General features: G+C 46.9%; 1 protein-coding gene across 2 annotated transcripts in view; it reads right to left on the reverse strand.

Moving 5' to 3' along the window:
- Positions 1-19,021: 19,021 nt before the first annotated feature.
- Positions 19,022-26,062, reverse strand: part of PARP11 (poly(ADP-ribose) polymerase family member 11) — a 331,373-nt gene continuing 324,332 nt past the window's right edge. For both annotated transcript variants that reach the window (XM_069628296.1, XM_069628297.1), the window contains one exon: positions 19,022-19,660. In XM_069628296.1, coding sequence (XP_069484397.1) covers positions 19,344-19,660 — 317 coding nt within the window. In that variant the 3' untranslated portion in view covers positions 19,022-19,343. The remainder of the gene's footprint in view (positions 19,661-26,062) is intronic.

Below are 26,062 nucleotides of genomic sequence, written 5' to 3' on the forward strand. Positions count from 1 at the left end.
TGCATGCGAAAAGGAGGTTAAAAAAACAAGAGGCGAGCAGAGAGAATAGTGGAGGGAAAAGCATATGTATGCAGAAAGAGAACATCGGACAATGAACAAAGAAGCAAAGCCAAGGCCACTGGGAAAAGAGGGTCAATAGAAAACGAGCATGAAGGAAAGGAAACCTTGAGGGTTCTGTGAACAAGGAGATAACCCCTCAAGGAAGAGGGCAGAAGGAATCAGAAGGGCCCCTTTAGGAGGATAACAGACAAGCTGAGGAAATCCCATACGACATTAGCACAGAAAAGACCAAAAGAAAAAAAGGTGGAGGGGAACAGGCAAAACCTCCCAGAGAAAAGAAGGCAGAGTAAAACCCCTCGGATGAGAAAAGGGAAAAACTATTGAGAGAGAGCCTAGAAAGAAACTGTGGTAAGCAAGTGAGAAGCCAGAGGGGAAAGAAAAAGAGAACCCCAGTGAAGGGAAAACCAAAAGAGGAGAACTCCCGATATGGTGAGAACTCAAGAGAACTTCGAGAAGGAAAACCAGAAAGGACCCTGGAGGAGACAAACAGGTGAGAAGCTGCAGAGAAGAAAGTCAGGGAGAAACCAGAGTCAAGTCACCAAGAGAGTCAAGAAATGGGAGAACAGAGGTTCCATAAGCGGAGAAAGAGGAAAAGCAGTAACAACTAAGTGATGGATGGTGTGACGCATCCAGGGAATTTGTCTCTTCTCTCCAAGGGGGAGCCACCCCCTCTGACGCTAGGGAGATGACCGAGTTACTTACCCCTGGTAATGTTCTTTCGACTAGATGTTCCTCCCACGTATTCCTCATCTTTGATATATTCAAGTCCGCTTGCAGCTTGCTTTGGATTTTTGTTTTCATAGGGTAGAGCGTCGTGCAGCATCGCATTTTGATCCTCGACTGCCTCCATTGCCTCCTTCGTGACATCATTGTTGATTATATATTGGCATGCGCGCTAACCGCTACCTCAGTTCTTAGTTTTCCCCTCCTTAACTTAAGTAGCCTTATGTGTTCCAGGAGGAGAGAAGTCTTGACGTTGCGAGAAAGGAAGGTGTAAGACGCGGAAATTCTAGGCAAGAGGGAATGGATGGCAGGGCAATGAGGAATACGTGGGAGGAACATCCAGTCAGAAGAACGTTACCAGGTTTAAGTAACTTGTTCGAATGTATTGTGTCCACCACGTATTCCTCATCTTAGATAGACTCCCAAAGCAGTTTGAGTTTGGCGGAGGATGCCAAGAATTTACTTTACTTGTTAATGTTGTGGAGGACAGCTTTGCCAATTTTGGCTTCCTCTCCTGAAAAAGAATCTACACAGTAGAATCTACTAAATGTATGCAGGGACCTCCATGTTGCCGCTCTGCAAATGTCTCTCACTAGTACACCTCTTTCAAGAGCCGATCAAGCAGCCACTCCTCTAGTAGAATGTGCTCTTAGACCTTCAGGTGAATCCTTGCCAGCCAATGAGTAACACTCACAAATGCACATCACAATCCATCTAGAGATGGTTTGTTTTGTGACAGCTAATCATAACATATGACCAGCATAACCAATAAAAAGTTGATCAGTTTTGAATATTTGCAATCCTTGTGATAAAGAAACTTAGAGCACTCTTTGGGTCTAAACGATGAAGTCTCTCTTTCTCCTTAGATGGATGAGGAGGAATAGAAAAAGATGGTAGTGCAATACGTGGTGCCAAATGAAATTCTGCCACAACCTTCGGCAAGAAAGATGACTTAACCCTTAAACTACCGTATCCTTGTAGAAGGTTGTGATAGGTTGTTTGAAAGTTAGAGCCAGAAGCTCACTTACCCTACGGCAGATGTGATAGCCACTAGAAAGCCAGTTTTTATGGTGACCATCCTTATAGGGCACAAATATAAGGGCTCAAAGGGAGCTCCCATAAGACCTCTTAGTTCCAGATTTATATCCCATGATGGTACGATGAAGGGAGTAGGCGGGAACACATTTGTCAAGCCTTTCAGAAATTGTGTCACAATCGGTACTTTGAAATATGATCCCTCATCCGGAGATCTTTTGAAAATTGAAAGGGCCGCTAAATAGCCCCTCACCGTGGCTACTTGAAGCCCACAATGGGTCAAGTGAAGTAGGAAAGACAAAACCTGGGAAAGTTTACATGAGAAAGGATCTTGTTTATTTTCCCTGCACCAGCTGTGAAATCTATTCCAACTGCAGCGGTACACGGATTTAGTTGCTAGTCTCCTCGCTGAAAGCAACACCTCCATTATGTCTTCCAGAATTTCCCAATCCTTAAATCTCACACTTTCAGGTACCATGCTTTAAGGCTGAGAGTTCTGATCTCTGGGTGAAGAAGAGTAGGTCCTCTCTTTGGGGGAAGACAAATTGGAGGGCAGATGGCCATTTCCAGAAAGTCTGGGTGCCATGTTGTCCTGGCCCAATCCGGGCCAATGAGGACCATGGGTTTCCTGAACTTCCTGAACCTCCGTATTACGCGAGGAATGTTGGAGACTGGCGGAAACATGTACAGGATTGGAAATTCCCAGTCCCCTAGAAATGCGTCTCCTAGAGCTCCTCTTAGGGCAAATTTCCTGGAGCAGAACAGCTCACAATTCCGGTTGACACTGGTCGCAAACAGATCCACTTGAACGATTCCCCAAAGGGCAAAGATCTCCTGAAGGACTTCCTGAGCTAGTTTCCACTCGTGGGAGATCATGCTCTGCCTGCTCAGAGCGGCAGCGCAGTGTTCTTTTCTCTGGCTAGATGAACTGCCAGAAGAGTTATTCTTTCTCTTTGTGGCCAAAACCAGAGCTGTATTGCCTCTCTGCACAGGGGCAGTGACCCTACACCCCCTCTCTTGTTGAGGTAATGCATGGCCACTGTGCTGTCTATCATTATGAGGACATTTTTTCCCCGTATCGAGGGCAGGAAGATTGATATGGAGTTTGGACTCCGACTGAGACCAGTATCTCATTGAAAGCTCTCTCATGTGCGCTCCCCATACTGAGAGGGAGGCGTCTGTCACAACTGTCGTCTCTGGCCATGGTTGCCAAAATGGTTCTCCTCTCGTCACATTCTATCGGCTGGCCCACCACAGGAGATCCTGGGCGACCTTTGTCGGTACCTGGACAAGGTCTGTCAGTCTGCTGGAGATTTGAGACCCCTGAGATCTGAGAGCCCACGGAAGGGATCTCATTCTCAGACGGGCTTCTGGCACCAGAAAAAAGCAGGATGCCATGAGGCTGAGCAACCTTTGGAAGTCATAGGCCAGAAGACTTTGGGCACTCTGAAATTTTTGGACCACCAGTAAAAGATGTGGAGCCCTCAACTTGGGTGGCAAAGCTTTCGCCGAGGCTGAATCCAGGACTGCTCCAATAAATTGAACCTTCTTAGAGGGTGTCAAATGGGACTTTTTGAAGTTCAGGGAGAAGCCCAGCTTGTGGAGGAGGCGGCAGGTCCAACTGAGATGATCCAGACACTGTTCCGGAGAAACAGTTCTGATCAGCCAGTCGTCCAGGTAGGGGTAGATGTGAATCCCTCTGCGCCTTAGATTTGCTGCCACCACTGCCATAAGCTTGGTGGAAACCCTTGGGGCAGAGGTGAGCCCGAATGGCAGAACTCGAAACTGATAATGAGAACTGCCAACCGCGAACCTCCGGTACTTTCTGTGCTTCTGATGTATTGGCACGTGAAAGTAAGCATCTTGAGGGTCCAGTGACACCAACCAATCCTGGAGTCGAAGGGCCTGAAGGATCTGCGAAAGAGTTACCATCTTGAATTTGTCCTTCCTGAGGAACTTGTTCAAGCATCTGACGTTCAAGACGGGTCACACTCCTCTGTCCTTCTTTGGGACTAGAAAGTAAGGAGAGTACCAACCTTGGTTCATCTTTGCTACAGGTACCAATTCTATTGCAACTTTCTCCAAAAGGGTGAAAATCTCCTGTTGGAGGAGTGAATCTGGAACCAAGGTTGATCTTGCTCTTGGGGGGAGGTCTTTTAAGGAATGGTAGGCAGTATCCGTCTTCTACGGTTTGTAGGACCCATGCATTCGAAGTTATGCTTCGCCAACTCTGGACATGGTGAGACAGTCTGCCCCTATCACAGAGTTGAAGGAGTCCTTTTGCTGTCCCACCTACAGCTGAGGGTAACTCTGCAGATGCTGAACGGGGAGTCCTTCCTCCTCTACCACTTCTTTGACCTCTATGCAAAAACTGGCCTTTTCCTCTAGATATGGAAGAATAGAAACAGAAAGAACAACCTCTCCATCCTTGACCTGTAGATTGAGGTTGTCTTATCGCCGCCTCAAAGATTTTGGTGCAGCTCCTGAAACTTGCAATTTTTCTAGACTGCTATCAGCCTTCTCCCAAAAAGAGAAGTACCGTCAAACGCCATGTCTAACAGACATGCCTAGACATCTTCCAAAAATACAGATATTCTCAGCCAGGACATGCGTCTAAGTACTGTGCTGGCAGCCATGGCTCTACTGGTCTAGTCCACTGTACATAAACTAGATTGCAGGGATTGTCTCATGGCATCTTTGACATCTTTTAGCAGGCTTAAAAAGCCTTCTCTCTTCTCCTTCTGGTGTGTGCTCTGCTGCTAGAGCAGCCACACCTGAAAGGGTACAAGCGTATTTTGCTACTGCACTGGTAGCCTTGGCAGATTTTAATGCCATACTTCCTGCAATAAAAACTTTTACCCAAAGAGTCAATTCTCCTATCTTCCTTACCTGCTGGAGCAGAAGGATAGGCTGCAGCCTTTGAAGATGCTGTTGCTGCTTGAACCACTAAACTTTCAGGCGTTGGGTGCCTGTTCAGAAATGGAGGATCCACAGAAGCAGTCTTGCATTTCTTTGTCAATAACATATTAACAGATGCAATAGAATCTGGTTTCAACCAGTTCTCCATTACCCTTACTCTCAGGGCTGCATGGAATGGTAGTACACCTTCCCTAATTGGTCCACTGTGTAAGATGTCAGTGAGATCATCGTTTCCCACAGTAGCTGCAGGTCTGGGCCATCGCAGATATTCAGCTACTTTACCAGTAACCATTCGGTATGAAGGATCAGTGTAACAAGCATTAACAAATTCTGTCTCTGGTGATGTTTCCCAACTACTGGTTTTCTTTAATGTATCCACAAGGTTCTGCATCTTGGATTCATCAGATATTAATTCTTCTGGAACATTTGGGGTTCCATATTCATACCCAAAAGAGGGCCTGGTCCTCTTCCTCCTCATCATCTTCAAGGATGGAACCCATTTGCCTAAAGAAATCAGGTCTTGGAATGGGTTGGAACAATTTAGGCTCAGGAATATATTTTACAATCTTCACGAGCAAAGAATGCTCCGATGAGGTCGAAGGTTTCTTGGAAACTGTCGAATTAGTCGACACCTTATTTTGCTTCGAAGGCTCAATATGAACGATATGCCTCAAAGGTTCAAGTGACAAACATTTCGATTTCTTCGAAAAAGGCTTCAATGCCGATAGTGAATGTTTCGAGGTAACAGACACCATCTTTTTCTTGTGTGTTGAAGAAGATTCCTTCATTTATGTCAGGGAACCTCTCTTTTCGGGCTCTTAGGTGCACAAGAAGGGGACACACAGGACTCCCTAATGGTTTGAATGGACGCTGAATGGTGCCCACTTTTCTTGGACTCCTTTAGAGGAACACTCGGAGGAGCAGGTCTTAGAAAAATTCTGCTTCAAAATGTAGTCATTTTTAAATCTCCGCTGGAATCTAGTTCTTTTTTGGGTAGCTAACTCTTTCAGAAGAGGAAGATGAAGACGACGACGAGGACCTGCAATGCCGTTTCTTACCCTTTTTAAGGGAAGAGGATGACGAGCGTCCTGAACCGGACCTCGAACGGCTATGTTTCGAACATTTGTAACAGGAGAGACATCTCTCGAACCAGAGGACGATTTCCTCTTTGAAGGGCTGCAGGTCTAAGCCAAGGCAGATATTCAGCTACTTTACCAATAAGGGGTAAGGGCCAGGGATTTGGGAGAGCGCTTAGCTGCGTCGAGTTTCCCCTTTCTTTCCCGCCTGCCCTTAACCGTCATCAACTGACATGAGCCAGTCATCGACCTTGTGGCCCAATCCCAAGCACCACAGACGAACACAGTGCGGAACTGTAATCGACATCTTGGCCCCACAGTCCAAACACCGCTTTAAGCCCGTCTTCGGTACGGAGGCCATTCTTGAAGTAAGAAGACATTTTCTAGCTGAGGTGAGTAGCTCCAAAGCACACAGCAATGCAGTAAAAACGGAACTAAGGTAATGGTCAGCGCGCATGCCAATATATAATCAACATCAACGTCACGAAAGATGCTACGGAGGCTGTCGAGGACCAAGATTCGACGCTGCATGGCGTTCGACCCTATGAAAAAAAAATTCCAAAGCAAGCTGCAAGCAGACTTGAATATATCAAAGATGAGGAATACGTGGGAGGACACAATCTATTCGAAGAGCTTGCTACGTAAAACACTACCTAGAGGATTGGACAAGCAGGATCTCACAGGGGGCAACCCCCAACTCAGCAAATCTATAATATCTCCCTTAAGTCGAACGTGGCAGATGGTTGTTCCTTACATGGAAACTGATAACATTGTTACTGAAAAGGAACCTTTAAATAGGCTTGGCTTGGCTGTGGACGCCTCCTTGAATCCCTGGACCAATGGAATGGTGTTTCGCGTTGCTGGGAGAGACTTAGAAGGGACAAGAAACAAACCTGTTTTTGAGGAACTAATGCCGAACGAGTTGACCGCTGGGAACAGGCCAGACAGAGGTCATGCAGAGCGGAAGCTGCTACTGCAGCACAAAGATGATGCACCACAGAGTCAGGACCATGACACATACCTGGTGAAGAGCCTGTGGAATGCTGCCAAGCCCGGGAGTGTCAGAAGCCCCAAGCTGCCAGGTCCCTGGAGGAGACTCAACTGTGACCAACGCAGAAGACCAGCATGCCCGAACTACGGTGCCCGGAAAAAGAAGAGAAACGACCACCTCTAAAGCATGATTCCACCGCAGAAGAGACCGCCTCTGCAACAAAGGCCACCATGGAAAAGCAGGCACAAAGTGCTTGGCAAAGAAAGGGAAGAGGGCGGTTAAGCTACATGGAGCTCAGTCAGAGAGGCAGAATGTTAGGAAAGTGAATCACATATGCCAGGGACCCAGTGAGCCAATAGAAAAACATACCCAAAGAGGGGGAAAGAGAAACCAATGCTCAGAAGGTAGCTCCTAGAAACCAGAAATTAAACAAACCACCAAAAAGGGGTTGAACTAAAAAATAATACCCTAGGAGTGGTTACAAGAAGTGAGAAAGGAACCGAAGCATCTGGGAGGGGTGTTTTGAAAGAACAATTTCTCAAGAAAGGAACACCAGGCCGACAGGCAAGGGTCAGGACGGAGAATCAAAGCCAGAAAGGGTGAAGAATCACACTCACTTAACCGAACGCTAGTCCACTGGTCCAAGTGAGACAACTATTTATTGCCTGAGAACACTTCTCTAGGCTACGATATGACGTGCATTACTCACCGTAATAGCATTTCTCATGATTGTATCTGCTTAGATTCACATGCTGTGCATATGGTCTGACATCTAGTGGTAACCGCAGAGTATTGCATCTCGTCTTTCGGTGCCCGAAAGGGGACGTCGGCATAGGCGTGTCTGTAACACTATCCCTATCATGACGTGTAGTGTACCCAAAATCCCTCACACACCGAGGTCCCTCCGATTGTATTTTTTCTGCCATGAGGGAGCCCAAGGCTATTGTGAAAGAGTACATAATCAGAGAAAGTAAGCCGCCTATGTTTCTTCCACCAGAGCGGGGAGGCAGGGTGGGCGCTTGTGAATCTAAGCATATCTACGTGATTTTACTGAACCAAAAAGTTTGACTCCCAAAAGTCAGTTTAAAAAAAAAATATCTATTTTCCACAAATATAGATGTGGGGAGAGACCCCCCACCCCCGCCACCTTACCCCTATACATTTTTATTCACTTTACTCCTCCACCCCCACATATACATATGCGGAAAATTGGGATTCACACTTTTGGGGGTCGAACTTTTCGGTGTAGGTAATTTTGTACAATACCAATCTAAGCAGATACAATCATCAGAAATGCTATTGCGCTGAGTAATGCATGTCTTCTGATGCTTGTTAAATTGCTTAGAATCACATGCTGTGCATAGACTAGCGAGCAGTACCCTGAGTTGGAGGCGGGTTGTGAGAAGGAACAGTAGTGAAAAGATGTCTTAATACTGCTTGTCCAACCTGAGAATCATATCTAGATTGAGTGTCTAGGCAATAGTGTTTTGTAAAGGTGTGTACAGAACTCCAGGTTGCCGCTTTGCAAACGGACTCTGGGGGAACATTTACAATTAATGCTATGGAAGCCCCAGTGCCTCGAGTAGAGTGTGCTCTAGGCTTAAAGGGTAGTTCTCTCTTAGCAAGAGTGTAGCATAGTGTGATGCATTTGACAATCCACCTTGAGATAGTTGATTTAGAGACAGGATCCCCTTCTGTACCAGCAGCCACCAAAACGAAAAACTGGTTTGTTTTCCTCAGTGGGTTTGTTCATTCCAGGTAAAACATGTCTGCCCTGCACACATCTAGTGTGTGTAGGCTTTTTTTCAGCCATGCTAGTGGGATTCTGGAAGAAAGTGGGAAGTTTGATTGATTGGTTCACATGGAACTTCGAAATGAATTTAGCCGCAAATCTGGGATGAGTGCGCAGAACCATCTTATCCCTGTGGACTGTAACTGAAAGGGCCTGTAGTTCGCTAACCCTTCTAATAGAAGTGATAGCCACTAGGAAGGATGTCTTATAAGTAAGGTCTTTTAGACTTGCTCTATGCATTGGTTCAAAGGGAGACCCCATGAGTCTGGTCAAAACCACATTTAGAACCCATCCGGGAGCTGGGTTAGAAATTGGGGGATGAATTCTCTTAACCCCTTCCATAAAAGCCTTAATAACAGGTATTTCCCACCACAACACTTTCTGTTGTGAGGTAGTGTAGGCTGATAGAGCAGCTAATGAACCTTTAGGGAATTAAAAACCAATCCTGGGTCTAGCAAATGAGTTAGGTACAACCCAAGGTGGGTAGGAGAGCAGTCAATGGGATTGACGCTCTTGGTTTTACACCAGATGACAAAGCATTTTCACTTACTGGAATAGCAATAACGAGTGTTAGGTTTTCTAGCTTTCCTGAGTATGTCCATACATCTCTGAGGGAGTTGAAAGTGTCCAAACTCTATGACCTCAGGAGCCAGGCCCCTAAACTCTGAGTTTGCGGGCATGGGTGTAGTGTCTCCCCTCTGTCCCCAGACATGTTGTACGGGCAGGGCAGTCTCACAGGGGGACATTTCCAATAGATGAGCGAACCAGGGTTGGCGGGCCCACCAAAATCTTGTGCACTATCATGTTGAGTAGGGGAGCCGGGGGAAAGCATAGACAAATTTCCCTGACCATGTTATCCAGAGTCCGTTTCCCTTGGAGGCGTAGTCTTGGCATTGGGCATTCTTCTGATTTGCGAACAGGTCGATCTCTGGGAAGCTCCATTCTGCAAAGACGTTGGAGACGATGTCTTCGTGCAGATGCCATTCGTATTATAAGGGCAGTCGGAAATCTCTGCTGAGCACGTCCGCTAGAAGATTGAGTTCTCATGGTACGTGTTGGGACAGTAGGAACATCTTGTGTTTGAGAGCCCACAACCAAATCTTCTAGGACAGCTTGGATGGCCCTGGAGAGTGTGTGCTCCCGTTTGTTTAGGTAATACATGGCTGTGGTGCTGTCTGTAAGGCCCAGAACTGTCTTCCCTTGTAACTGTGTCTGAAAGGCCTTCCGCGCTTTGAATACCACTAGCAGCTCTAACAGATTTATATGGTTGGATGCTCCTTGTAGGGACCACACTCCATGCACTGTCTGCTGAAGCAGGTGAGCCTCCCACCCATGAGAGATGCGTCTATCGTGAGAGTGGCTTCTACTGCGGGGGTGGTGAAGGTTTTCCCATTCAGGAGGTTTTCCCTCAACCACTGTTAGGCGGAAACCTGTGCAGTTCCCTCTGGGACCACTGCAAAAGATTTAGGACTACAGGTGTTTGGCGGTGAACCCACTTGGTAGCAGTCTGTACCACACAGATTCACTTGGTAGCTGTGGCTGAGCAGTCAGACTTCCCTCAAGAAGAGTTGAGCAGTATGTGGAGTATACAAGATAGGACAATTCTTCACAGCAAGACAAGTAAACATGCAACGAGGCTTAGTGTAAAGATATTAAGGCATTTATTTATAACTAAACATCTATGAAAAACACTATGGCAAGTCACGGCAAACAAATCAAACACAATTACTCTACGAAGGAGAAACGATCAATCCCCCTAGCAATATTTCGACAACTCTAGGTTCTACTGGCACCACTTATTTTCAGACAGAGGTATATACCTCAACCTAGATGACACTCTAATATTAGTTAGGACGGGAGACAAAAAGATAGGCAGGTTATGAAATCAACACAGTTGAATCCTACGCGGATAAAATGCAAGGCAGGAAGGCAAGAATCACAATAGATCGTAAAGTTCAGAGGCCAGGCCCACTCGGAGAGAGACAAGGCGCGATGTCCCAAAAAGTCTCTAGTGGAGATGCATTCAAGTCTTTGTAGCAAATTGTTATCGGCAGATTGAACCAGTTCAGAACAACAAATGAGAAAAGCTTGGAGGCGACCCAACGGAACGGAGAGGATTAAGACACCTCTCTCGAACCGATCGAAAGGGAAGCCAGGCGGGCACGGTACCTTGTTGTGGAGGGCAGCTCCGGCGGGGGCAGTTGTTCCTGGTGGTGGATGCACGTCGGGTCTTTGCCAAGAGTAGAGATGATCTCGTTGTCGAAGAAAAGTGAAGTCCGGTGCACCACCAGGGAAGAGACCAGCCGCGGAGTGCTCCGTCACAAGGCACCACCTTTTGGTCGCGGTACAGGGGTTGTGGCTATTCGGTTACCGAGGTGCTCTTCACGGGCAATTCGACCACTGCGTCCTGAGGCGAATAAAAAGCAAAGGGGACTGGTTGTTCCCACCAGTCAGGGGAAGAGACTCTCCGGCAGGGAGATCTCCTCTGTCGTCGGGAAGTGGTGAGTCGGTTCCGCAGGGCTCCACCGGAGGTGTCGTCGTGCAGGTCGGCTCAGCGTTACCCTCGTCGGATTCTTTAGGTCCTGTGGCGACTTCTGAAGATCCAGTCCCAAAAGCCCTGCTTTTATGCAGAAAACCCCCATTCATTCAGCCTAGCTGTCAATCAACACATGCTAAGTGGTGAGCGGGGAGGCTCACCACTTGGGCCAATCACTCCAGAGTGCGACCGGAGTTGGCAAGGCAACTCGGTCCAGGGTGCCTAAACCCCCTCCCACACCCCTGTGGTAACCCAGACAGAATGGCACCACTTTGGAGGGTCTCTGTACAGAGCCCGCCAAAAGTGGAACAAAGGGCTCGACCTTTGGTTTAGGAGTCACAGAGACGAACACAGACGCTATTTTAGAAACCGAGTTCTGGCAGAAAATACCATCCGATAAACTTATTTAAGACAAGTAGATCGGTGGTACGTTAGAGATTAACGAGAAAAAGTATCAATCTCCAACAATGGGACGAATCCCAAAGGGTTATGTCCGGGGTCGAACATAACAAGTAGTTTCCACTACCACCAGCCAAAACTCGACGAGGGGGGACGGGACAGTGCCCCCTCGAGTAACAGATCCAGGAGTAATCGAATTACCCCTACTAGTACGTCCACAATAAGATGGTTTGTACTGGTTCTGTTAGTAAATTTAGGTCTAGTAAAGCCAATGGCGACTTTACATGCCCGGGGAGACAGTAGTCAGTCCCCGGGTATGGAGTCTATGGTGGGGGATCCGCTAGGACGCTCCCGTGTTACGGCACGTAGGGTGCGGTGTAACACACATAGAAAAACATATGAGACCCAATGGAGTAAAAGACCCCATAGCCCATAGAACACATTGACATTTGAAGGAATTACACACATACATGTCCAAGAGTGGGAGAAAAGAGTCTCACTCTTGGCAGGATGGAAAAAAACAAACTCCAGAAATCCAGCAAAGCTGCTCGGGGACTCACTAGGTTAGGAAATTCAGCCTAAACAGAGAATTCTCCCTAACAACCACCACTGCAGAGAGAGAACGAGGGCTGGCGAGACAACTACCAGATCTTCCCATTGTCCGCTGGCCTGGCACCACTGGCTGCTGAGCCACTCTTTCATGGGACGCATGCGCACCCAAACATGGGGAACAAAGTAAATGCATGACACCATCATACCTAGCAAGCGCATGGCTTTGCGTACCGTCACTTCCCGACTGGCTACATATTGAGGAATCTGAGAAAGCATGTTCTGAACCCTCTCGTTGGAGGGGAAGACGAGGCCGTCTTTTGTCCAAATTAGAGCCCCTAGAAATTGCTTGACTTGACTGGGGTCTAACCTGGATTTCTTCTCGTTGATAGAGAATCCCAGACTGAATAGGAGGTCTATTGTCTTCTGAGTATTCAATAGGCATGTTTCGTAAGAGACCCCTGTTATGAGCAAGTTGTCGAGGTAAGGGTAAACTGGGACGGAGAGTCTGCGCAGGTGTGCTGCCACTACTGCCAGGACCTTTGTAAACACCCTTGGAGCTGAGGCAATGCCGAAGGGGAGGACTTTGAATTGATAGTGCTGTCCTCTATCATGAACCTTAGTTATTTTCTGTGCGCTGGAAACATTGAAATATGAAAGTATGCATCTTTCATGCCCAGTGGTGCCATGTAATACCCGTTTCAACAGTGGGATTACTTCCTGCAGAGTTACCATACAAAACTTTTGAGGTTTGACAAATTTGTTCGCTGGGCGCAAGTCTAGTACAGGACGCATGGTGAGGCCCTTTTTGGGTACAAGAAAGTACACTGAATAAATACCTTGTTTACCTGAAGAATAGGGACGGCTTATATTTAAGGGCTTCCACCTCTTGTATCGGATTCGCAGGTGACCTGGCGTCAGCCGTCGTGCTTTGGGCAGTCTGAACTGTGGTGGTCAGGCGAATTCCACACAGTACCCGTGGGTGACCGTTTTGAGGATCCACTGGTTTTATGTTATCCCCTCCCCATGCTGAAAGGAAAGATGTTAAGCACCCCCAGACTGGGGTAATGTGGGAGTGGACCTGGATCCGTAGGTCATTTTTGACTGGAGGCTGTGGCTCCCCTGGAGTTGGGACCTATGCCTCCGTTCTTCCTGCGCCGCTGTCCCCTGGGTGGATAGTTGGCGGGGTGCTGGAAGTTTGATTTGAGTTCCAGGTATTTACTGGTTTTGTGTGGAACGGGATAAGTGTCAGGAATAAGGGTTTGGGCAAAAGGAGGCGCGTGAATGTGTAAATACGATGCTGAATTACACTTCCCAGCAGGCCGTGGGAGATTATGTAGTTCAGTGTTTGCGCTACAGCCCAGCTGGTTGCAATTAGAGGCTTCATAACCGCCAACCGCCCGTGCCCCGGTGCGGATAATTAACTATAGACGGCACGGGCGGCGGCGGTGTTGCAGGCTGGTGAGAAATTCTGGGATCTTGTGTCACGCCAGAGGAACGCTGGAGGCAAGCGGATTTCCTCTCCTTGCGCAAGTGGCTGCCGAGCTGTTGGTAGCTTTATGCCCAGGCTGCGGTGGTGACTGAAGGCGGCCTGGCAGAATACTGTGTCATCTTTGTGGGTCCGGACGGCCTCGAGAGGCGTCCGGACATTCAGTTAGGTGGCGAATTTCATTATTTTGGTGTGTGTGTTTTGGATTGGAGCACCCCTTAGAGCTTTAAGAATATAAGTGTTGTGAATCTCAAACGGATATTTGACAACTTTATGTTGGGAACATTTCACGCCTGGCCAGGAGATTCCTACAACCTATTATTAGGAACACAGCTAAGTGTAATGTGCAATATTTGTTTGTTTGTGGCTTACGCTTGCGTCTCTGTTTCAATAACTAAAGGGAGTTCTCCTTTTGTTCGTGCCATACTGCTTATGCAAACCCATATTCAAGTGTATGGCGTTATGAAGAGTGTTGTAGGTGTATGTTTCCATGTATGTTACACAAGCTAACCCATCTGTTTTATGTGCATTCATGTGTATTCTGTGTACTGCGAATTTACTGGATTTAGTCATCCAGAGTATGTAGAGTGTCAGGTGGAGGTTGTATTACAGGGTTTAGGAGGTCAGGATCTGGAGTACAGTTTTCTGGGTGCTAAGGTTATTTGACTTACTGAGTCTCAGATGTAGGTATATGTGCATGTTTCTCTTCCCCACCTTTCCTTTGTCATTCCACCCCCTTTCCCTAACTCCATCTTCCACCCATTGGCTGCCACGTGGTTACCTGTGCCATCATTATCCAGGCACCCGTGCCAACCACGGTGGGAGGGTCGATCTATTCAGCTTCTGTGGTTCGGGAGAGGGGGTTGATACCCTATTCCCTTTAACAGTTGTTGACAATAAGCCCCAAAAGGACTGGCGGGACCCGCTCTCCCTCTGGGGGTTGGGGGGGCTTTTGGTTGATTTGCTGAAGGGACTTGAGTCTCATGCTCCTTTTTGGCAGTCTCGAGGGCTTCGTCAACTGCTTTACCAAAGAGATTTGACTCCGATAGGTTTATTAATAAGAGTTGCTTGGGTCTCCGGCTTGAAACCAGAGTTCCGGAGCCAAGCATTTGAGCAGGGTGCCCTGAGCTAGGGATCTCCCTGCCGTCTCTGCAGTATCCAGAGTGTTTTTCAGTACATTTTGGTTGACCTGCCTACCCTCGGCCACAATGGCAAATAATTTGGCTCTTGCAGGTTCAGGCACCTCCTGGAGACCTTCCTGCATTAGGTTCCACTGTACATCAGCATAACTGGCAAGCAACGTAGTGTTTGCTATGCACGTGGTAAAAGCAGCTGCGGTGGTGATTCGCTTTCCCAAGGCGTACAGCCTCTTTGACTCTTTATCGGGAGGTGCCTCTCCCGTAGCAAGGGGTACTCCTGTCCGTTTCCGGGTGGTGGTAACCACTAGGGAATCGGGGGTGGCATGGCCCTTAATATATGTAAGGTCAGTAGGCGATGGCTGAAATTATTTCTCCACCCTCGGATTTACTGCCCTGGTCTGGTCTGGTGTGACCAAGGAAGGAGCCAGTCTCCTTTTAATGGAATTCAGGAGAGGGATGGCTAAGCTGGAAGGGGCCTTTTCTTTAAGAATATCCCCCACGAAATCCTGTTCAGGTAGGGCCTCCTGGATTGCGATCTGAAAATGATCCGCTGCCTTTCTTAAGATGGCATTGAATGCCATCTGGTCAGCTACTGGTGAGGCCTGGCGGGCCGGCGTGGAGAGAGGGGAATCCAAACATAGGACATCGACATCATGGTCCTGGTCGTGAGTGGGGAGCGTCCATGGCTCTGCTTCAACCTGGCGACTATACTCCCAGTCTACCGTGGGATTTGCCTGGTCATCCCCAGTATAGTCTTGTAGGAAGGTGGAATCCTCTTCCATATCCTAAATGTCCCGATACGTGTCCATCTGGATCCAGTCTTCAGGGAGGATGGAAGTGTAATTTTCCTGAGAAGGTTCAAGAATTCTTTGAAACCTAGAAGCAAGCACAGAGGGAGAGTCCTCCCGAGGTCTCTTGGGGGTAGGTTGCTTTGAAAGTGAGAAAAACTTCTCCAGCCTATGCATACACGCTTCGAATTTTTCTCTAGTCCATTCTAGACGAATCAGAAGGGTCCAAGGGTGGAAAATGTTCATCCTCCTCCCTATGGCGTTGAAATGTGTCTCCCATAGAGCTAGACAAAGGCACAGGACTTTCCACGTAGTCCTCGCGAGCATCGGGATGATGTGGCGCGTCTTTCGGCGCGTCCGCAGGCCTCACTGTGCGTTTCGACGTGTCTTTAGACCTCCACTTCAGCCCCACTGCCAAAGCAATCCTCGCGATGCTGTCGGAGGTATTCGGCGAAGCGGGGCAATGTGCCGGTTGACTAACAGGACTAGTGGTACATTTTCCTCCTGCCGGGTCCTTACAGGGCGTCGGAGCGTCAACTAAGCGCGCTTCGACGGCTGAATGTGTTTTGGGAGTAGCGCCCTGAGGTTTAGAAGGCCCAGTCGCAAGACGCTGCTGCAGATGCAGGGAAGGACGTTGATCCTGAGGATCAGAGGATCCGGTCGAAACTGGGGCCGGGGTTGTGTGTTTAGTGTGGCGATCTTGTATGCCCTTGTCGCCGGGTGATTTCCCCATAGCGTGACTCGCGTCAGGCCTAGTGGGGTCGGGGACAGGCGTGGCGGACCTAGAGGTGCCCGTCGTGGGGTCAATGGCATCCGACATGGATGCCTGGTCATCACTGGTACCCCCGTCACTTTCGGCGGGTGCGGCGGTGGGGGAAGAAGATCCAGCCTGCAACATGCCGTAGGCCGCCCACCGCAGCGCACCTTAAGCGTTTTAGGGTGCAGGAGTCTACAGGCCGCGCACCACTCTACGTCATGATCAAGGGGTATACAATTATTGCACTTATTGTATTGTGCTCGTCCTTCCAAGGGTACCTGGCCCTGCAAGAGGGGCAAAACCTAAATGGTGTCCTTTCCATAGCGAATAGGCAATAAAGGCGATGACCAGACCTAGAGGGCAAAGAAGGGGAAAGAGGAGAGACAAAGCTGAAAGGATATGGCCAGCCCGACCCCACTCTCCCTAATGTGTAGGCCCGCCAGAGGGCCCGGCAACGTGGACGGCTCCGCCGACGGATTTTAGGTGTCCAAGTCCACCGCAGTCTTAGGCGAGCACAGGAAGCACCGTCGAAGTGATTTTACGGGAGATAATCAACAAAGTCGATAAACAAGGATATAACAATGTCTCTTATGAAAGAGCTCCGCAATAGGATGACCAGTTATCTTGGTGGAAAAAAACAATCTGAGGGACCTCGACACGTGAGGGATTTTGGGTACACTACACATCACGATAGGGATAGTGTTACAGACACGCCTATGCTGACGTCCCCTGCCGGTCCTCGAAAGACAAGATGCAATACTCCACGGTTACCACTGGATGTCGGACCATATGCACAGCATGTGATTCTAAGCATATTAACAAGCATCAGAAGATATGTTATTTATAACGTGCTTAATGCCCAGAGGTTTCTAAGCGCAGACCCGGGCACCGAACCTGTGTTGCTCCGTGTCGTCTTGCTTCCAAGGCTAGTACGTTTTGTTTTTTCTTTATTAGTGGTAGATTCAGTTAGAAAAATAGGATAGTTTGGACAGAGGACAAAGTTGTGCTCTGTACATCGTTCTGACAACCACTTTTTTGTTATTTTATTAGAATAGGGAATTGCCAGCATAGCAATAGGGCTAGGTGAGGATTCGTATCTTATTTTAATAAAGCTGTGAACGTATGATGCATGTTCATTTGTCTGCTTCCCTTCTCTGACCTACCCTACCACAAGTGATGTTAGTGGGATCCAAACAGACAGACAGGGTTAGGACCCATGTTAGTTCAGCACCTGAACCCCACAGCCAAACTCCCAACAAGAGCCACTGCACATTCAATAAGTTTTGAATTCTTTAGCAAAGAGGTTGAGATTCCCAGCCAATGGGCAAAGGCTAGTCCCTAAAGAAGTTAGCATCTCTCCTCCCTGACAGTTACCTCCGGCTAGCATCTGGATTAGCCTGGAGCTATTTCCTAGACATAGTCGCTGGCATAGTAGATCCAGAGTATCAAGGGGAGATCCAAGTGGTGCTGAATAACTCAGGCAATCAGAAATACACAATACGGGTAGAAGAAACCACTGGCCAGGGAATATTTGAACAAGCCCTAAGTCAGGTTGTGCAGGAGGTGGAAACCCTTTCAGAAACTGTACAAGGCTCTTTTGGGTTTAAGGAAGCTAATGACAACCTGCCTGCACCCTATACAAACAAGGAAGAGGATAACCCTGTGCAACTTGAATTAGTCTTTTGCCCACCATAATGATGCAATTCTAGCTGAGGCCTTCGGAAGAATTGTCCCCAAGGAACAGGGCCGTGGCCATAACAGGCCTTTTGCCTTTAGGAAGAATAGACTGTTATACTGCGGTTGAAATGACGAGGATGGTAGCAGAAAAAGCCATCGCTCATTAGGGATCATCAGTGCACTACGGTCCTGAAAGCCTTGTGGTTGGAGCACTGGGGCATGTTTAGCAAATACCAGCAAAGGACTGTGAAAGTAGAATTATAGAGCGGCTTCTTGGGAGAAATAACCTTGCTTTTCCAACACTGAACTGCATAACTATTCCAACCTCTGGTGGCCACAGGCACAGGCCCCAAAACATATGCCTACCTATCCCAGAAATCACTTTTCAGAGTGGCGGATGGTGAATCCCTAACAAAACATTGAACTTTGCAGCCCTTCTAATAAGTCGAACTAAGCGTGAGTTTAGGGGCAGGGATGCTATGACCAAAGAGGAGCTGCCTCATTCTTCTGTAAAAAAGGCAGGAAGAGGTGGTCAACAAATAGGGAATGGAATGGTTGACTTCCTTCCTCTTTCTGCCTTCTCACCTTGTGGGACATACTCTTTCATGGCAGAAATGCAATGAACAATGAATGAAAGAAAAGTGGTGCACCTTCTTCTGGCATCATGCACATGCTATTTTGCAATCAGAACTCCTTCCTTGTGTGTTTTTCCCCCAGACAAAATAGCTTGGGCTCTTCATCCAGGCCTAAAACAGATGAGCCTTATTTTATACAATGTGGTGTTATAAGGACACAGAAGATTATGAACATTCCATGGCTGGCTATAACATTATAACAGAGAGAGCGTAAGGATGGCATTTTAATGAATTGAAACATTAACACACTGCTAGATATTGGTGCCTTGAGACTTCCGTTTACCATTTTAAATGTTTGGGCTCATGAGAATCCAGTTTCTCTTTCCATCCGCCAGGATGGCCAGGTTATTGTGTTTGTGACTTGAGATGGCAATAAAAGATCCTTAGAGCTGTCTTTGTAAATTAACAATAAAATGCATGGAAACACTAATGTATACAAGGTTCTTTAGACACAGATTAGGCAACGTGCTGCATTTTATTTTGGTTGCAAATTGCGGCTTCATTGCAAAGGGCACCTCTTTTGCATTTAATACACAGGTCAACGTTAATGTTTGTATAGGTCATGCCAACTAAGACAATTCGTGTAAACAAAGTGTATTAAAAGAACATATGTGCAAACAATTGCATTCAATCGATCCAAAAGAAAGTCATCATGTCTTTATCAGTTCAAGAAGAAATAAATATCCATTCATTTCATAACTGCAGGGATTCTTCATTCTCTTCTGGCACACAGACCACAGAAAAACGGTAATCTTCAACGGAGATTACTGTTCAAAGTTCAAACAAACTCAATGACATATTCTGGGTAGATCTGGTTGGCATCAAAAATGACAAATATCTTCTGATCGTAGATGGAGTCCACACAACTGTCAAACAAATTGACAATGCTACCATCTTTTGAAGGAGGCCTCAGGTAATTAGGATGTCCAACGGCCGATTCACCAACAAGCACTCTTGCAAGGAACATGGTTTTCCACCATTTTGACACACAGTTCCGCTCTTGCGTAACTCCATGTACTTTTAGAGCGTCTCCATTTTTCTCGCGTTCCTTGCAATAAGGATTAGAATACATGGCATTTGTTGCAAAATAGGTCCCTAGAAAACAAAGAAAAACTCAGTCAGCCATATATATTCTGTAATCATGCTCTAATGGTCTAATGAATTGTTACAGGCCGGGCTACATAAGCTACTTATTTTTGCCCCTACTCAGCAGATCAGACACAATATGTTGGCACCTAGTGCACTTTTTCTTAAATAGTGTGCTAGTGAAGTTCAACCAAAATGCATTTTGCAGGTTACAATCAACAATATATTACTGATATTAACCGGACACATGTACCAGGTCAAAATTACAATTACGCTGCTTTAAGTTGAAAATACTCTCAAAGTGTACACTGGAAAGGTTCCCCACTGATAGTAACTGTGCTATTTTCATTCACAGCCCTAGTGCATTATAGTAAAACATTGGAATCACTGATTAACATATGAAATAGCAGTCTAAGCAAGAGTCCATCCCATTATTTTAATGCTTCATCCATCAGTTCTGAATAATTAAAATGGCCTAGTTTTATTTTGCTGGCTTTAATTGAGCCAGTTAAAATGGCCTGGCATTGGAAATATGCTTAACATACATGAGCTATGTAACGCCTGCAAAACCAGCTCCCCAGCTTCAGAATATAATAATTACTGGCCTGGCAGTTAGTTATGTAACACTATGGACACACAAAAATCTTCACACTGCCGACACCTGCAGCAGAACAGTTAAGTTTGTAACATATAGACACTCAAGGATGTTATTTCAGATGCTGGGAGGATAAGACTACCAAAACCCGGCAAAGTACTGTTAGAATTAAGTAACTTTCATCCTGTAGCACAAGATACTTTTAAAAGTCACAACCTTATAACAGGATACTCAACAGTACCTAGCAATTGAGGATGGACACAGATTTCTGAGGTGTCGTTATCCCACCAAGGACCAGAAGTGGTAGGCCATGCAATGATACACATGGAACTGATTTTAGTGGCTCAAAAAGGTTGTCGTTACCATGTGTAGTGGTTGTATAAAGGCCTATAGGTGCCAAGGGAAAGAACCATACACAATACAGGTTATTCTAAAGTACACAGCGTGTTGTGTAGATCATCAAAGAGTGAGGGTTTCCTGCAGGTACCCAGCACCCTTGGTGGGTATAATCCACATTATAAGGTTTGTAACCTATCCTTCCACGTCTTTGTCTTTCCATGGGATACCCTACACTACAAAGTACATTTCTACCAACAGGATGGGAAAAGTCAAGTTCCAACACCTTATCTTAACAAGCCCTTAGCCTCTAGGGTACCCTACATTAACGATACAAATGTTCCAAAGATTGGCCCTGAGAAAAAGTTCAGAAACATACTCTTGAACGTCAATCCCTATTCTAATGCAACACAACTGTAGTACTCCTCTGTAGCAGCTATCAACAGTCTTGTCTCTCCATCTGGCCTCTGCTTTTACCTTGCTCTTCCAAAACCCCTCCAATGTTTTTCACCTCAAAGTTATTTCTCATTCAGGCTCCTCACCAGGCTTATAGTAGTAACTAGAGGGCTTCTTCTGCCTTTGAGTTCCTCTGTCCTTCCCAGACCTTGGTTTTGGTCAGGATTCCCAAGAGGTTTCTCCTACTGTTTAGATTTGTTTTCAGGATTCTCAACAGATCTCACCCTGACCTTACTTCAGGATTCTAAACAGGTATCCCCCCTATACCTTAGCTATGTGCAGGACTCAACAGGTCTCTCCTAGACCTTGGTTTGGTACAAGAGGTTCAAAAGATGTAATGGGTATCTACCAGCCATCATCATGGTATTTGTCAGAGGGCGAATATTATTTCACCCTCCTACCAAGGGTCCAAATCCTTCTCCCATTTACCTTGGGTCACAGTTGGATGACCTCTGACTTTGTCCTTCTAATTCACCCAGGCCATAGGAGTGAAATTCCAAGCACACTGGTCAGCTTCCCTTAACAGGACCTCAACATGTGCACAGATTCCAATCTTGATTCTTCCACTTTCTTCCAAATGGTTACAGCCTTGTTTCGGGCGGTGCCGCTCTTCTCGTTCCTTCCTTCGGGGTTCACACAATCTGGAAAGAGGGAATGTGCAGGTATGTCTGCCCCAGTGATTCCCTTCCCTTAGGAGTTTTTCCCAGCTACTTTTATATTTTGTGAATGGGGGTTTGACTTCTAATCCCTCTCCTTATAGGTTATGTACCATTTTAGTTTAAATTCTCAAGTCTGAAATTATTCAATTAAATAAATGTTATTATTCGTTCTGCATAATGGGTAATTAGTCACGATTGTTGCTGATGTGGGCCAGCAAGGTGTTCAAGGTGTGTTCAGCCCCATCTTGGAATAACTTTGCGTGTAGTAAGCCTTGCTGTAGTGTAAAGCAGAGTGTCTGCTTTCCAGAAGCTCAAGTTACAGTGGGAGAACTAGCGTGTGGAGTGTGCGTGCCTTCTCTCTCGTGTTGTCTCTTAGGTAAACTTGGAGCATGACTTCTCCTGGCTGCAGTTGTGTGAAATGTATGGGTTTCAGTTGGACTTGGCTGTTGCTCCGGTACCCTAGTGGGGCTTACAAGGCTTCTTGGATGATCCATTACTTCATTAATGGGGGGACCATGTCCCAGCAGGGTCCTTCCTCAACAACCCTCCGAGAGGTACATCTGGTAGTGGCCGGACCAACCCAGTCCCATAGTGGATCGCTACTGTCAGGTCTTCTGGAGCTTCACTCTCCAAGATGAAAAGTAATACTATGGGCAGAAGAAGGCACTATTCATGAAGGATGTGATTAAGTTAGTTGGGAAAGGTCTGAGAAATATGGGAGTCTTCGCTTGGCTGCTGTTCAAATGGCTGCCTGGTTAGTGTGCGATTTGAATTCATATATTAGAAGATTTACTTAAGTCCCTTCTGACAACCTCATTCCAAGATGGAGCTGGATTTACGACTGGTGATGCTAGCAGAGAATAATAAGCTTATGGCAGGGAATCTCAGTCCCAACAGTCTTTTATCAATTTATCTGTGAAGACCAGGGGCATTTTCTTAACCTCTTTGAATATATCAAGAGAAGTCCTCTTACAAAAAGGAAACTCTTATCCAGATCTGCGCGAGACATGTTGAGATGTGTGATGGGATGTCGGCGAAATCCTGATATTCAGATGAGACTCATGCCTTTCACCACTCTGAGAAGCACTGCTGAGCAATTTGTGCATGTCAGAGAAAAAGACACTTTCAGGATAAAGGTCTTCTTGTTTGGGAGATCACTTCTTTGTTGCTGCGGCTCACTTTCCAAACAATCACAGGATTTGATTGAAGAATGACTAGTGTTCCAATCAGAGAAGCGCCTCCCAGCACTGCTCTGGTGATGAGGAATGATGCTCAAGCCTGAATGACAGCCTCTCACACTGCAGTCTTACTTAACCATCACTGACAAAAAGGGTTGCAGAAAAGTAGAACTTCGGGAAAGGACAAACAAAAAAAAAATATATAGAAAGACTTTTAGATAAGAAGTTGGACCACTGTGACGATTCGCCAGGCATCGTCACTTCTCCCCAAGGGGGACCCCATGAGGCTAGGGAGATGCAACTGCTAACCAATAGTCCTCCTATGGGTGGTTTAATGCAGGAGGACCTCATGGGGAGGGACTCCCCATCTGGGGATAAGGACGATAAATTAGGGTCATCTTCCCTAAACCTACTTCCCAAATCATTCCCTTAATAGTAGACACATGTATTTCTGTAGTGTAGGAGAAATAGCCAAAACAGAAGGTACAAGGACAAAGAAGAGCACTGAAGACATGACGATTACTCACTGTGTTTGTACTGGTACGAGGTGGCCCATAGGAAGCATGATGATCAACCTATCAAGAACAACAAAGGACTGACAAACCACCATGGTGGAACTCGCAACAATGTTTAAATGAATAAGAACAAAATACTGAATATTTGGTCAAATCCAGCCGGGAGAGGCAGCAGGTGTGGAAACCATCCAAAGCAGGAGTATCAAATCCTGTTGCCTGACCGTGGTTGCCGAAGAGTGGAGGACGCAGGCGAACCACTGAGGGAGTTCTCCATGTTTCCAGCTAGAGCAGGCCCGAACACAAAGCTGAAAAAGAAAGCATAGCAATCAGGTAGAGCGCAGAGCTGTTGCTGTGCTGCAGAAGCAGAGGAGAGAAGCTTGAAGAGCTGGAGAGACAACCCAGTCCCAGGAAGCTCCGGTGGTGTACCGAAATCCCAAAGGTAACGGGAGGTACGAAAGAAGACATGGAGGGAACACAAGGGTGGAAGAGAGGCAGGCTTGAGTGGCTTTCCACCTGCCCATTAGGAACAATTGTAAGGGTGCGGAGGTAGGAGACTGACACACAGGTGGCATGATTGTTATAAAAGACTTTTATTAAATAAATGAGGGTTGGGGAAATACCTTCCTGTCTCCAATACTAAGAGGGGTTTCTCTGCCTTGAAAGACTATTCTAAAGGAGTCCGTCAGGATAGTCCAAAGTAATAAGTACACAGACATGTCAAAATCCTATTTCCAGTCCTCCCACCTCAACTCAAACTAATGTGAAAAGGGGATCTTCTTTTGTCTCAAAGTTCTTTTCCAGCAGACAAAACAAAGTTCCAAAATGGTGCAACAAAAAAACTTCAAAAGAAAAGACAACCTTACTCCCCAGGTTGTCTCACCCTTCGAATGTCCAATGAGAGGCTTCCTTCTTTCAATGTTCCAAAAATGTTCACAAAACAACAGGGGGCTTTGATTCCCATCCCATTGGTTTTGTCTCCTGCCTCATCCAAATGTTGAGGGAATACCTGTAACGCTCACCGGACTCCCACGGAGGCGCTGGCCTGGTTCGCGCTGCTGTGACCTCTTCTAAGGTGATGCGCAGGGTTCGGAAGACGGACTGGACCGGGCCCCAAATCTGGCTCATCTGGCTCGCAGAAGTATCCTTCTTAGGGTCTGGAAGGACGAGCTCTCCATCCTGCTTCTGATGCAGGGGCGCGTTGGTATCCAGTTACTTCACTGGATTTTCGGATTAGTGAGAACCAAACTTGCTTGGCTTCCAGGTAAGTTTTTTGATAAGAGGTTCCCCTTGTGTCCATGCATTAATGTACTAATGCTAGTGTCTTTTTCCCCATAGGGGCCGGGGTACGGAATGCCGGGGAACAGGCACCGACCCGAGATGAGAGGTGAAATCCTTGTAGAAATCAGGTAAGACTTTAATGAGTGTTTTTTGGTAATGTCTTTTCATTTGCTCATTAACGCTGATGTCTCTTTTTCCTCTTAGGGGCCGGGGTCCGGAATTGCCAGGATGCGGCGCAGACCCGAAATAAAGAGGGAATGAATCAACTGGTAAGTCTTAACATGGAGATTTAGCTTTCCTTATTCCCTTGTCTCTCTCACCTTTGTTCTGGTCTTTTTCTCCCTAGGCGCCGGGGCGTGTTACTGAGAATCCAGATGATCGCTGCTGAACATGGAGGCGCCCTGAAAAGGTGAGTGGAATGCGGCACTGCAGCGATCGACGCGATGAGCTTTTAAATAAAAGTCTTCCTTTTCAGGATTGTCGTCGAGATGTCTCCGGGATGCAGATTTAGCAGGTAAGGACTTTTCCTTCTTCTGTTCTCTTCTTCTCTTCCTTTGCAGGTGATCCAGGATGCTGGCAGGCGTGGCAGAAGTCAGGATGCAGGAGCAGACACAGTGAGCGTCCAGCTGCTAGATGCAGAACGCGAAGCACGTGTTGCTGTTCGGGTGGGGTTTAAATAGCCTTGGAAGAAGTTCCAGGTATGTATCCTTCCCCGACCACGCCCGGATGGTAAATTAGTCCCACAGGTAAAGTAGTTCCTTTCAGGCCTCAAGGAGGCCGGGATCCTGCAGCATGGTCTGCATCAGGTAAGTGCACCCAAGCACTCCCATAATGAGCCTGGCGCCTATGGCGGACGCAGGGCTTGAACCGGCTCCCCGGGAGCGGGCATCATGACAGCACTCCCACCCCCCAAGGCCCCTCCCAAGGTTGTTCCCTCCGGGGGTTTTGGTTTGTCTGGGAAGATCGGTGGAATTTCCTGACTTATCGAGGTGCATGCACATGCTAGGTATAACAGTTTTGACCTAAACATTTTTGAGTCTAAAATGTTCTTCACTTCGAATTCGGGCTCCCCATCTATTAGAATAGGTTCTGGAGGTTTGAGTAGTCGGGTTCTGGGTACCACTGGTTTTAGAAGTGACACATGAAAAACAGGGTGAATTCGCATACTAGCTGGTAAATCAAGTTTAACAGCCACTGGGTTAATTATTGTCGTAATAGAATAAGGTCCCAGATATTTTGGGTTAAAAGTTCGAGGCCCTTTGAGTGGTAACCACACTTGATCCCCAATCTGATACGGAGGTGCTTCACTCTGATGTAGATCAGCATTCTCCTTGTATTTTCTCTTGGCTTGCTGTAAATGCGTAGTTGCCTCTTTGAAGGCTTGGGTAATTGTA

The sequence above is a fragment of the Ambystoma mexicanum genome, chromosome 12, assembly GCF_040938575.1.
Source record: "Ambystoma mexicanum isolate Mex_15411 chromosome 12, UKY_AmexF1_1, whole genome shotgun sequence".
NCBI classification, from domain to species: Eukaryota; Metazoa; Chordata; class Amphibia; order Caudata; family Ambystomatidae; genus Ambystoma; species Ambystoma mexicanum.